General features: G+C 49.3%; 1 protein-coding gene across 2 annotated transcripts in view; it reads right to left on the bottom strand.

The window, feature by feature from the left end:
* The window catches only part of FBLN7 (fibulin 7), a 48,852-nt gene that overhangs the window by 9,879 nt on the left and 20,411 nt on the right, over positions 1 to 18,562 (bottom strand). For both annotated transcript variants that reach the window (XM_032651977.1, XM_032651979.1), the window contains 2 exons: positions 16,279 to 16,438; positions 11,482 to 11,652 (listed from right to left, as the gene is read on the bottom strand). In XM_032651977.1, the coding sequence (XP_032507868.1) occupies positions 11,482 to 11,652; positions 16,279 to 16,438 (331 nt within the window). The remainder of the gene's footprint in view (positions 1 to 11,481; positions 11,653 to 16,278; positions 16,439 to 18,562) is intronic.

Here is an 18,562-nt window from a genome sequence, read left to right on the forward strand (position 1 = left end):
GGTTAGGACTCATCGCTTTCACTGACGGGGGCCCAGGTTCAATCCCTGGTCGGGGAACTAGGATCCTGCAAGCCGAGTGGCGTGGCCAAAAAATATGATAATAAAATAAAATTTTAATAGGTTTTAATAGATTTTTCTCTGTGTGGTAGATTACAGGTAATTTTTGCTTACTGACAATTTTTTATACTCTTGCGTTTTTCCACAATAAATTTTCTAATGAGAAAAAACGATTTTTTAAGACCCTCAGCCCACATCTGCTTGTCGTGAGTTCCTTAAGCCCATTTTTAATGCACAGAGCACAGGCCGTTTCCACCAGAGAGGAAAGGTTTGTCAGTTCACTGACTGGACCACAGTATCTTGGGAAAGAAAACTGGAAGCCCCTTCTTGTTGGCATGAGAGCATCCTTTCCTGCTGTGTCTATCAAGAGGGAGGAAAAGGTGCTTTGCTCCTGATGAGAACAACAGCTTTCCTGTGGGTGGGTTGGCAGGGACTTTGGCTTCTCTTCAGCCTCCTCGTAATTGGGATGTTATGTAGACGATTACATGGATTCTATTAATCGTGAAAGGACCCAGAGCATCCAAATGCTGCTTATCCCTGGAGAAGGAGCCATTCCGATTCCGCAGTAACCTCAGCCTGGGGAGGGGAAACTCAGCGATCGCCCCCTCTATGTTCTGTTTTCAGATGACTGGTTTCCAGGAATGTGTCTGGAACGACACAGATGCCCCAGAGCTTGGAATTCCTGTTTCTGTCCATTGTCCAGCACCATCATTGCTCCCCAGCAAAGTCTGAAAGTGGGCAGATCACTAGGCTGGGAAGTTATGGGCAGAGAGCCAAACACTGTGAACCGGAGAATCTTTCGGCTTGGCCCCGGGCGGAGACCAGCGCCATTGTCTGTCCCCTGCTGGGCTTCCAGTGGAAGGCACTGAGTCTAGCTGCACCTGGCTGCACCTGGCTGGTGTGGGTGTGGGTGTGCGTAGGGTGGGATGGAATCATTGGCTTGATAGAGAAATGCAGAGGTGCCCCGCTCCCGTCTGGATCTTGTTCCCCAGGATTTTCATTTCTAGACAGGCTCCATTCGACTCTCTTTATTTCTTATCTTGATACAGTGTCAGGCATTCCATGGTCTGATGTCCAGTTCTGGCGCCCCATCTGTGACCTGACTGAGGTACAGTTGTCATCACATTCTTATCTGTCCAAGCTGTGGCATTTAGCTAAATGCATGTCAGAGCTATAAAGAGGGCACTGGCAGACCTAAATAGACATTTCTCCAAGGAAAGCATACAGATGGCCAACAGGCACGTGAAAAGATGTTCATTGCTAATAATTAGAGAAATGCAGATCAAAACTACCATGAGGTCCCACCTCACACCGGTCAGAACGGCCATCATTAAAAAGCCTACAGGGGCTTCCCTGGTGGCACAGTGGTTGAGAGTCCGCCTGCCGATACGGGGGACACGGGTTCGTGCCCCGGTCTGGGAAGATCCCACATGCCGCGGAGCGGCTGGGCCCGTGAGCTGTGGCCGCTGAGCCTGCGTGTCTGGAGCCTGTGCTCCGCAATGGGAGAGGCCACAACAGTGAGAGGCCCGCGTACAGCAAAACAAACAAACAAACAAACAAAAAAGCCTACAAATAACAAGTGTTTGAGAGGGTGTGGAGAAAAGCGAACCCTCCTACACTTTTGGTGGGAATGTAAATTGGTGCAGCCATTACGGAAAACAGTATGGAGGTTCCTTATGGTACAGTTATATGATCAGCAATCCCACTCCTGGACGAAAACTCTACTTTGTAAAGATACATGCACCCCAATGTTCACAGCAGCACTATTTTTTTTTTTAATTTATTTTTACTTAAAAAATTTTTGGTTGCGTCGGGTCTTTGTTGCTGCACGCGGGCTTTCTCTAGTTGTGGCGAGCGGGGGCTATGCTTCGTTGCCATGCGCAGGCTTCTCATTGTGGTGGCTTCTCTTGTTGCGGAGCACGGGCTCTAGGCGCGCAGGCTTCAGTAGTTGTGGTATGCAGGCTCAGTAGTTGTGGCGCACAGGCTCTACAGCACAGGCTCAGTAGTTGTGGCTCACGGGCTTAGTTGCTCCGCGGCATGTGGGATCTTCCCAGACCAGGGCTCGAACCCGTGCCCCGTGCATTGGCAGGAGGATTCCCAACCACTGCGCCATCAGGGAAGTCCCCATAACAGCACTATTGACAAAAGCCAAGGCATGGAAACAACCTAAATGTCCATCAACAGATGAACTGATCAAGAACATGTGGTATATAAACAATGGAGTATTACTCAACCATAAAGAATGAAATATTGCCATTTGCAGCAATATGGATGGACCTAGAGATTATCATACTAAGTGAAGTAAGTCAGAGAAAGACAAACATTATAGGATATCATTTATATGTGGAATCTAAAAAAAAATACACATCAACTCATTTACAAAACAGAAACAGATTCACAGACATAGAAAACAAAATTATGGTTACCAAAGGGGAAAGGGACAGAGGAGGGATAAATTAGGAGTTTGGGATTAACAGAGACACACTACTATGTGTAAAATAGATAAACAACAAGGCCATTCTGTATAGCACAGGGGAACTATACTCAATATCTTGTAATAACCTATAATGGAAAAGAATCTGAAAAAGTATATGTATATATGTATATATATACATATATATATATATATATATATATATCTGAATCACTTTGCTGCACACCTGAAACTAATACAATATTGTAAATCAACCCTACTTCAATTTAAAAAAAAAGAGGGTACTGGCAGAGACTGTGGAGAGGCTGGAAAGCCAAAAGCATGGATGATAATTCCATTTTAATCTGTTTACTGAGCACTTACTGTTTCCCTGGAACTAAGCTAAGTGTTTTACATGCATGAGCTGATTTTTCCTCTTTGATTTCGGTTTCCTGTTGTTGTATCACCTTGCTTCAAATTTTCCATTTCTCCAATCACCTCATTTCTAAGGTTTTCTGATTTTTACTTATATTGTCCTTTCATAGTTTTTATCTTTTTAAAGTTCCTTTCCACTTGTTTGGAAATACTAGGTTACAGTTTTCATCTTGTTTTATGGTCATGTCTTTCTGGGATCTCTTCATTGACTGTAGAGAGTTTATTCTCTGTTTTCTTATAATAATTTGTATGGAATTTGGCAAGAGTCCTTTTCTGTTACTCATACTGAGGGGAAATAAGTTTTCCCGCATAGCTTTTCTGACTTCCTGACTCTTAATCTCCCCCTTTAGTTGTTTCTCAGGGCGGCTCATGCCTTCTCTGCTCTGCCCCATCCTCTCTCTTACTTTCACCTGGACCATCCCTTTCATTTTTTTGTGCCGATTTTCCTTTTTGGGCTCAATTTGGATTCTCCTCCTATTCGAGTCTCCTCCACACTGGAGCTTTGTCGTGAGAAGTTTCCAGAGATCCTCGGGGCCAGATTGCTCCAGCCACTGAAACTTCTTGATGCAAAGATAAACCGCACACCTGAGAAAATTGACCCAGAAAGGCCAGTACTGACCCGGATCCCAATACAATTATTGGATTTTCAAGAAAAATTTAAAAATCCTTTGGGCATCCAGGCACAAAGACTTGTGATAGCAACAACAGTATCAGTTGAAACAGGAGACGTGGAAGAACACATTTAAGATACTCAAGAAAATGTGAGACAGGTATTTTGTGTCCAATCCAACAGTCGTTGGCTGGTAAAGCTGTACACTTTTTGAAAGTGTAAGAACTCGGGGAATTGCCCCCCCGAGTCCCTCTTCAAGGAACTACTGGAGAGAGGTCAGCATGAGGGCAGTGATGCTTACCAAGGCTCAGCATCACAGGAAGAGAGATGACAGACAGCAGGGACTTCGCAGCAGAAGTAGGTACCACCGCTCTGCCCAAACAGTATAAAAATCTCACCAGAATCTGATCAGGTCTCTGGAGTTAGCTACCAGTTTATAAGAAATACAGAGACCAAAAACTTACAAACCCAGTCATAAGGTAAGTACCAGGCATATAATGTACAACGCGATGACTGTAAGGGATTTGAAAGGGAGTAAACGCTAAGAGTTCTCATCACAAAGGAAAAAAAAAACATGTTTTTTGGTATCTGTAGGAGATGACGAATGTTAACTAAACTTCTTGTGGTAATCATTTCACAATATGTGGAAGTCAAGTAGTTATGCTGTACACCTTAAACTTACACAGTGCTGTATGTCATTATATCTCAGTAAAACTGGACACACAGACAAAAGAAATGCAGGTCATGTTAAATGACCCCACGGGGATGCAGTGCGCAAGATCAAGGTTCTGGGAAACAACCCATTTTCTTCAACAAATAAACCGCAAAGGAATGGGAGACGGGGAAGAGGAGTGGTCGTCTTCAAGACGACTATGGATTAAAAAGGTACAGGAGACACATCAACCAACTGCAATGTATGGAACTTATTTGGACCCTGGTTCAAACAAAGTGTTAAAAATGTGAGAGACAACTGGAGAAACGTTTACCCTGACTAGATATTTCAAGATATTAAGGGATTTGCTGTGTTGATAATTACTGGGCTATGAGTAGCTGAGAACCATTAAACTATTCTTTCTACTTTTGAATGTTTGAATTTTTTCATAATGAAAAATGCTTTAAGATTGCTTGTCTTGATGAATGGATAAAGAAGATGTGGTACATATATATGCACACAATGGAATATTACTCAACCATGAAAACGAACGAAATAATGCCATTTGCAGCTACATGGATGGACCCAGAGATTATCACGCTAAGGGAAGTAAGTCAGACAGAGAAAGGCAAATACCGCACTGTGGCGGGGCGGTGGCAGGGATGGAATGAGAGGTTGGAATTAGCAGATGCAAACTGTTACATATAGAAGGGATAAACTACATGGTCCTACTGTAGAGCACAGGGAACTATATTCAATGTCCTGTAATAAACCACAATGGAAAAGAAAAAAAGCTTGCTTGTCTCAGCATTGGTTATGATTATAGAAGCAACAGAGGAATAGTTAAGTATAGAATAGCCCTTATGAGGAAGTGCTTCATAATCATTAAAAGTTATGTTTAGAAAAAAAAAGTTATGTTTAGAAAGAAGAGTTAATGGAGATTAACTTGTGTTAATATCTACCCACAGATGTTGAATATGTAAAATTTGCATATATCTGCTTAGATAAAAGTCTGGAAGGAAATTCGTAGTTTCTAAATATAATCCCCCATTCATTCATTCACTCACTCAAGCATTCGGTAAATCAGCCAGCCAGTCAGTTTCACAGTAACTAATTATCAAGTGGCTACTATATCAAAGGTCTTTCAATTGCTGTTTAAAGGTCTCTGAGGAAGGGCCTCACGATATGAAGGCAAGGGAACTGAAGCTGTGCTCTATTCTGACTCCAAGATAACCTTCCAGACACCAAATCCAGTGCACGACCCTGCTTTTCCGCAGTCTCCCTGTGGTTTACCTCTGCAGGCTCTTCCTGTCTCCTTTGTCCTCCTTTGTCTGGGTCCTGAGCTACTTCTTCTTTGTTTTTTTTTTAGAGGCAGGATCTGATATGAGTTTATTTATTTATTTTTTTTTGGCTGCGTTGGGTCTTCGTTGCTGCACGCAGGCTTTCTCTAGTTGTGGCGAGCGGGGTCTACTCTTTGTTGCGGTGCGCAGGCTTCTCATTGTGGTGGCTTCTCTTGTTGCGGAGCATGGGTTCTAGGCACGTGGGCTTCAGTAGTTGTGGCACGTGGGCTCAGCAGTTGTGGCTTGCGGGCTCTAGAGCACGGGCTCCGTAGTTGTGGCGCACGGGCTTAGTTGCTCCGTGGCACGTGGGATCTTCCCGGACCAGGGCTCGAACCCGTGTCCCCTGCATTGGCAGGTGGATTCTTAACCACTGTGCCACCAGGGAGGTCCCCTGAGCTACTTCCTTTCTCTCTTCTCTGGGTGCTCTTACCACTGTCCATGGATTTAAACACCATCATTATGCTAACATTTCCCAACTGCGTCTCTCTGACCCTCCTTTGCCCTTGACACCAGACTTTACATCCAACTGTCCACCTGACTCTATTGGGAAAGGAAGTCTTTGGCCCCCTACTGGGCCTGGCACACTCCCTCAACATGAGATAAAGCATCCCCACGGCCTGTGCTGGGTTTACCACCTCGTGTGGCCATATCTCTCCGTGCTTCCTGCTCCACAAGTGCTCTTTTGTTCTGCTGAAGTTGTGTGTCGGTGGCCCTCAGGCACGCCCTCAGCTCCAGCGTTTCAGCTTCCTTGGGGAAGTGGAGGGGCGGGGAGGAGGGTCCTTCCACTGCACGCAGGTGAGCTGCCCCGAGCAATTGCTGCTGAGAGAGACCCACCCGCCCTGGGGGACGGACGCCCATGGCTGGAGCTCATCTTGCTCTGTCTGCTCTGCATGAGGACAGCGTTACTCCAGCCAGGGCCCGACTGCTTTGTGTTTTCCTTGGCGATGCCAACCCCGAGATGCAGTGGGCAGAAAGTGCTTGGAGCCTCACTGGGACTGGGGACCAGGGCACGGTCCTGTGCCCGATGGTCTCTGCGGGTTGAATGTATGGATCTCTACTGGGATGTTGTACAGACATGTTAACGTGACCAAAATGGAATTCGGGTCAACGACCCACACACAGGTTGTTTTAAACAAACCTACTAATTTACATTCCCACCAAGAGAAAAAAGAATGAAATAACGCCAGTTGCAGCCACACGGATGGACCTAGAGATGATCACACAAAGTGAAGTAAGTCAGACAGAGAAAGACAAATATCACTTATATGTGGAATCTGAAAAGATAACACAAATCAACTCACAAAACAGAAACAGACTCACAGACATAGAAAACAAAATTATGATTACGAAAGGGGATACGGGAAGGAAAGGGATAAATGAGGAGTTTGGGATTAGCAGATAGTATATATAAAATAGATAAACAAGAAGGATTTACTGTGTAACACAGGGAACTATATTCAGTACCTTGCAATAACCTGTAACGGAAAAGAATCTGAAGCCGTACATCTGAAACTAACACAGTATTATAAATCAACTATAGTGAAATAAACACAACAACCAAAAACAAACCTGCATGTGTCGCTGGGTCTTCATTGTCTCATGCACCCTGTCTGGGAGCCTGGGAGCCTCACCTTCTTTTCCTGCTCACATCCCACGTGGGATAAGTTCCATCAGTTCTGTCTCCACGTTTACTTTCAGTCTCCCCTGCTGTATCTCTCCCCTGCACCTGCTAACAGCCACCTAAGTGGTTTCCCAGCGTCCATCTCTTCTAGCCGCCTCCAGCGCATGTCTACACAACAGCAACGTGCCCATCCAATCAGCACAGCCCTCTTCTTAAACCTGCTTATTGTGCTCAGATCTAAAACCCCACCGACAGCACGGCCCCTATGGCTACAAGAGCTGGCTTATGAGTCTCTCCACCTGGACTCACTCACTCTCAGCTCACACGCTGCTCCAGCGACAAGGTTCTATGTTTCATATTTTTGTTTCCTCAAACATGCCAAATTCTTCCCTTCGTCAGGGCCTTTGCATGTGTTACTCCCTCTTCCTGGAACGGCATCCTCCTCGTGCCGCCCGTTAGTCACCATCATCACATGGCTGGGTCCCGCTCATCCTTTCAGTTTCTGTCACTGCCTTCGAGCGACCCTCAACTGTCCCTCACCCCATGGGATTTATTCCCAGTCCCTTGTTAGATCCCTTCGAAGCACCGACCACAAATGTCGATTTGTTGACCTTTGTGTTTGGTGACCTGTCTTGCCTACACCTTGGAGCGCGAGCCCTGCAAGGTTGGGCAGTGTCTGTTAGATTCAGCATTGAATCCCTAACGATGCTTTGTGCACAGCTGGTACCCAGTGAAAACTGGTTGAATGAATGGATGAATGAAGGTTTAAAGAAAGGGAGGGTGGGGATGACGAATGAAAACAATTCTTTTTTCCCAGCATGGCGGTAAGGGACGAGGGTATTTATTTCTCTCGTGTTGTTTTTTGGTTACCCATGTTGTCAAAGGGACAAGGTCTGTGGCTATGATTTCCTCAATTCAGGAAGCTTCAAATCTTAAAAACCTGCTCTTCTGAGTAAGAAGGGAAAAAGGGAACTAATCCAGGAAGCTAAATGGCTGTTTTCCATCCTGGAGTTTTGGAGCCTACCTCTGCCCACTGCGTTTTTTTTTTTGTGGTACGCGGGCCTCTCACTGCTGTGGCCTCTCCCGTTGCGGAGCACAGGCTCCGGACGCGCAGGCTCAGCGGCCATGGCTCACGGGCCCAGCCGCTCCGCGGGATGTGGCATCCTCCCGGACCGGGGCACGAACCCACGTCCCCTGCATCAGCAGGCGGACTCCCAACCACTGCGCCACCAGGGAAGGCCCTACTTCTCCTTCTTGACAGGCTCGGGTGGCCCCGCTTTGAGGCTCCTGCTAGAGACAGCATCCATTAATCGAATAAATCCCTGCCCAGAACAGAACTGTCAGTCAGACACTGTCCACTCACTTGGAGACGGGTCATGTCCAACAGCTGGGTGGGCACCTTGGTCGTGACACATGAGTGTTTTTGTTTCATCACCACGCGAGGGTGAACTCCATGCCCAGTTTACACTTAAACTGTAAGACGAGAAATATCCCTCTGAGATCTCGGTGTGGACTGGCCACCGCCTTGTTCCTGAGCCCGTGCTTCTCAGGGTTTTAGATAGTAGATGTGGCCCTCGTGGAAGTCCAGGGTGGGCTACAGCAAGCCGTCCTCGGGCACGGAGGTCAGGGAAGAAGGACCAGTGGGCGGAGAGGAGGCTGGGGGGAGAGGGCAGACCAAGAACCCACGGTGAATCTGGAATGAGCTGGGAAGTTCCATGTGAATGAGGAGCACCGTGTTGGACAATGGGAAAGACCAGTAGACTTGCTGGTCACGCTTGGCAGTGGTCCTCCAGGGAAGGTGACCTCCACATCTCAGGAGAGGGACTGCTCAGTGAGACTGGGTGCCCTAATGTTTGTCAGGGCTGGCTCGACCTTCCCAAAATGTCAGTGCAGGTGAAGGTATCTCACCTGGTCATGCCCTACTGTTGGCTTACACCTGGCAGCCCTTCTGATTGGTTAGGGCCCAAATACATCAGTGCTTCAAAACGTTCAATATCCTTTTTTGTTTCCGGCAGTGGCAAAAACCAATAAAGTGGTGTGTCTCAAAATCCGGTTAACGTCAGAATCGTAAGAAAAATGCAGATTTCCCAAGTCTCATCCAACTCGGTAGACCTGTTGAGGCCTCAGAGCCTGTGTTTTACAAGCTTTCTGGGTGACTCTGGAGCATCTGAAAGTTTGGGAACCACAGCACACAGGCCACAATGCAGTAGGGCTCTGTTTTCCATTAAGGGGGTCCTGCTGCAGGGAGGTGAGGTGCTAATACATAATTAACACGCACAAGGTCAGCAGGGCAGCTGGCAGACACGCCCAGGATCCTCTGGGAAGGCATCCTAGTCAGGCTGGTAAGATGACACTGGGCTGCTTTGGGTCCCAACTCTGTCGAGCAACAACGTATTCCTTTGTTCCTGAGCCTCTGGTGTTTCTTCCTGATCTGCCTAAAGGTGCCTTTTTCAGCTGTCTTCTCCTTCAAACCCATCTTTCCATTTAAAGCACAGGATGCTCACTGGAAATGCGTGTCGCCACTGTGGGCCGAATATGGATAAGACCTGAGCAAGAAAGAAAACTTGCACTTGGGTAAAATGTGCTTGCCCACAGCACTGCCTGGGGAGCACGGGCTGGCGCCGCCCTTGTGGAGGGCAGCATGGCAGCGCCCGGTTCAAAGGAAGTGAGCGTGCGACCAACTGCCCCCCAACTCCAGCCCCGTGTGCAGGGCCCAGAGACAGAGAGGGGATCAGAAGCCCCCCAACTCCAGCCCCCTGTGCAGGGCCCAGAGACAGAGAGGGGATCAGAAGCCCCCCAACTCCAGCCCCGTGTGCAGGGCCCAGAGACAGAGAGGGGATCAGAAGACCTTGTCAGCACTGTTTGTGGTGGTGGTGGGGAGACGACCACCTGGGTGTCCATGACAGGAGTACCAACAGGTGAGACGCGCCCGCACCTCATGGAAGTTGGTGGGGCCATCAGAGGCACCCGGATGCTCGGAGGAAGAAACCAACTGGGGTCAGTAACTCAATCTGTGAGTTAAAAATACAGACACCCAAAGCAGTGACAATGAAATGCTGTTGTGGTCCCACCTCTGCTACCATAGTTTAGCACACATAAGGTGCTTTTCCCGGATGGAGATCTTTCAGGGTCAAGGGTAGATCCAGATACTGGCATTTCCCCTGGTGTGTTTGCAGGTCATGTGGCTTGACTTCCTGGCTGGATCCCAGATAAGTCTGAGAGCTGGTACCTGTGATCAACCTTTGAATCACTGTTCTTCCCAGGAGGGGGAAACAGAAGTCTAGGTCCACGAATGTGGTGCCTCTCATGTCAACCTACACTCGTCTTCAGAGATGGCCTCTTTTTTTTTTTTTTTAACATTAAAAAAATATTTTATTTATTTATTTATTTGGCTGGCCCAGGTCTCAGTTGCGGCAGGCGGGCTCCTTGGTCGCGGCATGTGAACTCTTAGGTACAGCATGCATGTGGGATCTAGTTCCCTGACCGGGGGACAAACTCGGGCCCCCTGCCTTGGGAGCGTGGAGCCTTAACCACTGCACCACGAGGGAAGTCCCGAGATGGTCTGTTTTCTGGTGTTCCTTTATATTTTCAAGTTATTTATGCATTTGAAGTCCTCTCCACACTACTCTTGACAACGGACTTATTTATGTAATATGTGCATTTTCCCCGTCAACGCTTGGGCTAAAATCACAGACACTCTGCCCCGGCAGATGTCCCGTGAATCTTGTTCTGAAAACGAACAGGATATCCGTGCTATTTTGACCACACGCTTTTAAAAAACCAACAAATTAGGCGTGCCAAGAAAGTACTGTTTTCAAGCTTAGCACAGAGAAAAGAAGCCTTTTCATGCCTCCCTCTCATCCCAGTGGTCTCTCCTGGAGCCTGTCTACACCAAGTCCCAAAGCAGTCACAAAGGACACCTGAGAAATTTCCTCAACCCTACAGATCACCAAGAGGCTCGCCAGTAAACTACAGCCCCAGAACAAAGCAGCCCAAAGGAGGCACATTTCCCTGCAGTACCTCTTCTTGCCCCTCCCCTCACCCACAGAAGACTTCTTACCCCAACTCTGGGGTCAGAGTGTATGGTATGAATCAGTTCAACCTGTCCCCCAGCTGTGTGGCCTTGGGCAAGTTCCTTCACCTCTCTGTGCCTCAATTTCCCCATATGCAAAACAAGAAGACTCAATCGTTGGGAGGGTCTGGCAAGGGCTTATGTAGATAGATGCCAGCCCAAGCCAGGCTGTGGTCATCAGACAAGCTGGCTGCTGTTCTGCGGTTGAAGAATCAGGCAGAAGAGTGTCCCCCGGAATGACCCTTCCCATCTGGCAGGCCCCTGGGAAGGAAGGACGGTACCTCTACAGCGGGGCTGCTCTCCCGTCCAGGTGCCGTTGGGAAGACACACCACACTGCTGGGCCCAACCAGCCGGAAGCCAGCGTTACAGGTAAAATGGACTTCGTGATCCACTAAGTACTTGCTCCCAAACTTTCTGCCATCTGGAGGGGTGCTCAGAGCAGGGCAGGAAACTGTAAGGAAGAAAAGAAGGCCCACGGCCGTTTAGACATCACTCTGGATTACAAGGCTTCTCACCCTCAGTGCCCTGAGGTTGAGTGCCTGCTCCGGGCTGTGCACTGGGCTGCACATTTTATCTTTTCTTATTTTTTGGCTGCACCGCGCGGCTTGCGGGATCTTAGTTCCCCAAACAGGGATCGAACCCGGGCCCTCAGCAGTGGAAGCACAGAGTCCTAACCAGTGAACTGCCAGGGAATTCCCTGGGCTGCACATTTTACATACCACGTGTCACCGAACCCTCCAAGCACTCTTGGGCACAGGTAATACATGCCCGCTTGGTGACAGATGAGGAGACCGCAGCTCAGAGACTCCCAGGGTCGTGGGCAGGGCCTGGCAGCCTGGGAGGGTGGGAGCTGGGACCCCCCCACCCCCGGCACAGGGCCCACCCTCTCGCTCTGCTCTCTCAGAGCCCCAGCCGTACCCGGGGTTTCCTTGGTTCTCCTGAACAGGCTGGGCTCAGCCCCACCTCCAGGCCTTGGCTTTTGCCCTTCTCTCTGCCTGGAATGTTCTTTCCCCAGAGCTGCCCATCTCTGGCTGCTTCTCACTCTCCACGTCTTGACCTGAATGCCCTCCACCTCCCAGAGTGTTCTCTAACCACCATGCTCTGCTAAAACCTCCCGTGAGCTCACTTTGCTTTCTTCTAGCACGTGTAACTGTTGGCGTTATCTCATTGACGCGTTTGTTTCCACATTTGTTGTCAGTTTCTCCCTCAGAACGCAGCTCCAGAGGGCAGGGACCTTGCCCAGCCTCCTGTCCCTGCTGTATCCCCGGCACCAGCCCAGTGTCTGGCACATAATGAGTGCCCAGTAAATAATTCTTGACCAAATGAATGAGTGAAAAATTGTTTACTGGGTTCCTACCATCTGCCAGGCACCATATCAGGAGTCTGACACTTAGTGAATGAAACAGATGAAACCCAGCTCTCGGGAAGCGCCCTTCTAGCAGGGGAGACACGTGATGAGCAAGAGCTACAAGCAAATAGCAAGGAGTGACGAGAGGTGACAAGTGTCATGTAGAAAATGAAGTAGGGAATAGTGCTGGGGATGCCAGAGGACGGCTCAGTTTGGGTATGGTGGCAGGGGAGGTCTCCCTGGGACAAAAAGTTGAATGAGGTGAAGGCATGACCACGCAGATATCTGCGGAGGACAGAGGGATCAAGCCGGTGCAAAGGCCCTGAGGTGGGTGTGTGCCTGGCAGGTCTGAGGAATGTCCAGGAGACCACCGTGGCTGCCGTGGAGAGGATGAGCTGGACAGTAGCTGGGGATGAAGCCAGAGAAGTGTCAGGGAGCGACACAGAGCAGTGTCACACATGGCACAGAAAAGGAAAGAAAAGGCCACGTAACCGGCTCTTGGCACGAGGTGGGGCCGCTGGAGGGTCTGAGGAGGGGCGGGAAGTGACCGACCTGTACGCGAACAGCATCACTCTGGCTGCAGATTGAGTGCAATGTCCAGTGCGAGAGAGGACAGAGAGGGAGGTAGAAGCCGGGGGCAGGATGAAGGTGGCTCAGCCCAGGGTGGGAGCAGGGAGCCAGGAGCGATGGCTTCAACCCTGGCTGTGCTGTGAAGGCAGAAGCAACCGGATTTCCTCAAGGACCACCGTGGGCTGGAGAGAGAGGGGAGACGCTCGCCGTTCTTCCTCCACCTGCAGCAGAGTGCCATGCGTGGTCCACGCTTGTCTAAAAGGAGAGTGTCCCGAGTTGTGACAGGTTGGGTTTGGATTTAGCTGAGCTGGAAATTCAGAGCCACTTCTAACACGTTTTAAAGTAGGTTCCAAGTGTCATTTGTAAAAATATTTTCAGGGTTTTAGACAGATGAAAACGAAGCTATTGCTTCAGCTGTGCAGGTTGTAGTGCGTGATGGAGAATCGCTCAGCATCTCCCTCGAGGGGAGCATCTGCCCACACGTCACTCTGGGGGCACTGGGCAGCCACCTGCGGCTCTGCCCCAAATCCCACCTGTGTCCTGGGAGAAGGGCAGGAGCTGGCCCGTCCCCCGAGGGCTCTCAGTGCCCTTCGGTTACTGGGGAACACCTGACCATGCTGTGTCACCTTCCTTTATGAACCTCCAAGTGGGTACCCGTGTAATGACCTTGTGAGCAGGAAGCCAGGATGAACCCACAACCCAATGCTTGGGCGCTCCCAGCTCGCTGTCTCAGTCCCTGTAAATACGCGACTTTATATTTCTCTCTGAAAAATCTACTACTGCATTGTGCCGAAAAGGATTCAAAATGCTTTGGGGGAAAGGAGTAGGGTCTCTCTGGGGAAGAGAAATCTTTAAAACCCTCAAAAAAGAAAACCTACCTGCTGGAGCAACTCACAGGTAAATGGTACCAGACTGGATGGAGTCAGTATCTCCACACAGCTCCATAAATGTCAGTAGACTTAATGAATGGTTACATATTAATTAAAAATCAATTTGCAGGGACTTCCCTGGCGGTCCAGTGGTTAAGACTTCGCCTTCCAATGCAGGGCGTGTGGGTTTGATTCCTGGTCGGGGAGCTAAGATCCCACGTGCCTCGTGGCCAAAACAACCAAAACATAAAACAGAAGCAATATTGTAACAAATTCAATAAAGACTTTAAAAATGGTCCACATCAAAAAATCTTAAAAAAAAAATAGCAAGCACTTCCCAAATGGGAGCCAAAGGTTTCTGTCGGGTGGAAAGACGTGCCCCTTGGCTGGCTCATTTCATCATGATCGTGTCTTGGTGAGTCTACAGGCCACAGGGAAGCTGCCTATACCTTCCCGAAGGAGGATAACATGTAAGAATGAGCTTGGCAGTGCAGGTAGCTATGGTTAAATGAATGGTGATTTGGGAACATGATTGGAATGAGGGGCCGAGATAAGCCCTAAAGCTGATGGATTGTGATGTTCCTAGGAAAACAGGAGGGAGATACTTAGAACACAAGCCAGAAAGAGGAAGGCCAAGAATTTTCCAGGACTAGAAATTACTCTTCCTGACTGCCTGCAAATGCCCTTTTTTAAAAAAAGGAAAAGATAATTTTCCCACTATGTGCAGTTTGATCTGGAGCAAGCTTCTGCCTTCCCCCGTCACCTGTGTGGCACCCCCCTCCCCTGCAGGCAGTCCTGACAGCTGCCAGCCCCATGTCCAACACAAAAGAGAGACAGAACGCATGACAGCAACTCTTTAAAAAGAGAATTGGCCACTTTGAAAAATCTGGTGTGGTTCAGAGGAGAAAGACCTTGAACCTGGTGACAAGAGGATTAGCAATTTAACCATAGCTACCTTTCTGTATATACTCGTGGACAGGGACCTCTAACACGGACCGAGCAGTTGTAGAAATTATCTCCTGCAGCTTCTTCTTGGAAACTCCCAGAAACGGCAGGAGCTCCGATCCCATGAAAACCGAAAGGATCTGTGTGGGTGAACCTCTAGCAGAAAACAAAATCACCAGAGCTGGGACCCACTACTGCTAACTCACTTCTCTTGGCCTCAGTTTCCCCATCTGCGGGAGAAGGGAAGGATGCCCTGCCTGCCTCTCGGAGTCCGGCTGTGATGAGCCCCACCAAAGGCTGGGGCCTCTCAGCGCTTTGGAAAGTGTGAGGGGTTTGGCCGGCAGGTCTAGTTCTGCACCCCTGGAGCCAAGGAAAACAGGAGTCGACTCAGGGCTGTGGAGACTCTGGATCTGCTACCACAGTCTCTGAAAAGGTAGGAAATCCAACTCAGGAAACTTCATCTCACACCACAAAGAAGGCCCTTGAGAAATGTGTCTTAAGTGAGTAAATGATGTCAGATATTCCATAGGTTCACGACTCAGAACAAACATCCAACCTTCCCCCTGACCCCCATCGATCAGCCTGAGGAGAGGCCGGAGGAAATCCAGCCCCCCACCCTCGGGCCTTGACAGCGTGGAAGCCTGTCACTGGGACAACCAGGAACAGGCCAGTGTCTGTCAGTGTCCTACCCCCCAGGGGAAGGGGTCTGGGGGGCCCCCAGTAACCTCACCAGACAAACGGGACTTGCCCTCAGCGGCCCCTCCATCCCACCCCACCGCACTAACGAGGGACTCATGGAGGAGGGAGGACTTGTTTTCATGCCTGGAAAACGGAAGCCAATGTTGGTTCATAGGCTGTACCCGTGGGTCACACGAGTGCAGGATGTTGATGGTGGGAAGGCCGTGTGTGTTCGGGAGGGTGTATGGGGGACCTCTCTGTGCTTTGCATTCAGTGTTGCCATGAACTGACAACTGCTCAAAAAAACAGTCTATTAAATTAAAAAAAAAAAAAGGAACTACCTAGGGTCCACCTGCATAGGGACAGGGAAGGGAGAGCAGCTGATGCTGTGAAAGTGGTGCGTTTCGACAATTCTCTGGAGACGCTATGCAGACGTGAGGGTTGCTGAGCCTGGAATGAAAAGGTCTAAGAGGAAATGGGTACCACTCAGGTGATGGGGGGAGACGGCTGACAGATGCCGTCTTCATACACTCCTACCGTCCAGCCCCAGACAGAAGGGGAGGCAGGGGAAGGCCCGCGACTCAATCCACTGCGAACCCTGACCAGGCAAGGGAGATCAGGGCGGGGAGAGGCCCCCGGGGCCCGGGGTGGTGACTTGGGGACCCACCTGGGGGCGTGTCCGGGCCCGCTCTGCTCACAGAGCTCTGTAGCGCCACCAGCCGGCTCTTCATGTGACGGACGCCCTCGGCGAAGCGCGTCTCCTGGCCCTTGAGCAGCTGCTGCAGCTGGCGGATGGCCGAGAGGAGCTGCTGTTTGCTGAGACAGTTCTGGGGAGAGAAAAAAATCACCACCACCAGCAGTATGGGGGCTGGTTCAGTCCCATCCTCCTCCCGTGGGCTTCCAGAAGTCACCCAACCCTTGGGCCCAAATACCCTGGAGGGTCACTGAGCACAAGGTAAAAGTGGCCCCAGCAGGCGTCCCGACATCTGTCGGGTTAGGTCACCAAAAGGCGGCCTCAAGTGCACGTTAAGGGAGGCCCAGTTCACCCCTCAGCGAAAACAAAAGTCCCGTTTTCAGAGCGCAGGGCAGAAGCGATGAGTCTAAGTGATTGGGTGGTGGAACAGTTACCTGAATGCAAATGTGCCTTGTATCAGCGGTCGTACCCCAAAGAACCCCCAGCGCCCCCCCAACACAATTCTTCACTCTAAGTTAATGCTCTGAAATCTGGGCCTCAGGGAACCTTTGCTTTCTTTCTCCCTTGAATTTTTTTTTTTTTTCTCCCTTGGGTATTTTTAACAGCAGATGGATGATAAAACATATTAAAACAGGCAAAACAGGGATCCCCAATGGTTCTCTTTTTTATATATATACATTTATTTATTTATTATTTTATTTTTGGCTGCGTTGGGTCTTCGCTGCTGCACGGGCTTTCTCTAGTTGTGGCGAGTGGGGGCTCCTCTTCGTTGCGGTGTGCAGGCTTCTCATTGCGGTGGCTTCTCTTGTTGTGGAGCACGGGCTCTAGGTGCGTGGGCTTCAGCAGTTGTGGCACACAGGCTCAGCAGTTATGGCTCGCGGGCTCTAGAGCGCAAGCTCAGTAGTTGTAGCGCAGGGGCTTAGTTGCTCCCCGACATGTGGGATCTTCCCGGACCAGGGCTCGAACCCGTGTCCCCTGCACTGGCAGGCGGATTCTTAACCATTGCGCCACCAGGGAAGCCCCCCAGCGGTTCTTATACTTTCAAAAATCTAACAGGGCAAATAAGAAAAAACTCAATAGAGTTAAAGAAGCATTCACTGGCAGTCAACACCGAGTTCTGACAATTTTTAAAAACCTTAAAAAATAGAAAAAGGAGGCTTGTGTTTATTCTGATAAAGACTAACTTAAAGCAATACCCAGCATCATGCTTAGTGATAAAAATCTGAAGGTTTCTGATCCTAATTGCCTTTAAGAGCCAGGAAGTGAACAGGAGGAAAGGCGAGGTGAATACAGTGGGCAGTTATAGGACCATGGCCGTGGCTCACATGGGCGTTGTGTGTTACCTCAGCATAGCCTGTTCCAACCTGACTCATATGACCTGCACGGAACAAAGGAGAGCAGAATGATGGCTTTCTATAGGGATAGGCTTGTGGATCACTTTTTATTTTATTTTTTATACTTATGTTTTTCTACAACGATTATTAGTTTTATAATTAGAAAAAAATGTCTAAAAGTCAGCAGGCGGCAGGCAGGCATGTGGCCTCTGCAGCGTGGGTGGCTTCCAGCTTCGCCAATGGAGCGCTGCCACTGCGGTGGAAACAGAGCTGCAGCCTCTCTCCCAGGGAGGCTGCCAGGCCGCTGCACCTTGGAGATTTCACCAAACAGATGACTCACTGGCCTGGTTCAATGGATGCTTTTGACAAAGCTGAATCCCCAGTTGCCCCTGGAGCTCGTTAATCCATGGGGGCTCCTTGGCCTCCACCCTAAGCAGGGCCTGACTGCGCCTGGCCCCGAACGCCATTTCTGGGAAGTTCTGTTTGTTTTCCTTCTCCTTCCCTTGTTGTGGCCCTTCCCACACAGGTTCTGGGCACCTGGGTAGTGACCTCCTGCAGTCCGCTACCTGCCCAGCACAGCCATCCACCCAGTCCTGATTTCCCACACCGATCTCCCTTCCCTTTATTTATTTAATTCTTTTTTAAAGATTCTTTCTTTTTTTTTTTGATGTAGACTATTTTTCAAGTCTTCATTGAATTTGTTACAATATTGCTTCTGTTTTATGTTTTGGTTTTTTGGCCACGAGGCATGTGGGATCTTACCTCCCTGACCAGGAATTGAATCCGCACCCCTGCATTGGAAGGTGAAGTCTTAACCACTGGACCGCCAGGGAAGTGCCCTCCCTTCCCTTAAAAAAAAAAAAAAAAAAAAAAAAAAAAAAAGAGCCGCTTTCAGAGATGGCTTCGTGGCTCATGTGTGATTC

This window comes from Phocoena sinus, chromosome 13 (genome assembly GCF_008692025.1).
Source record: "Phocoena sinus isolate mPhoSin1 chromosome 13, mPhoSin1.pri, whole genome shotgun sequence".
Lineage (NCBI taxonomy): Eukaryota > Metazoa > Chordata > Mammalia > Artiodactyla > Phocoenidae > Phocoena > Phocoena sinus.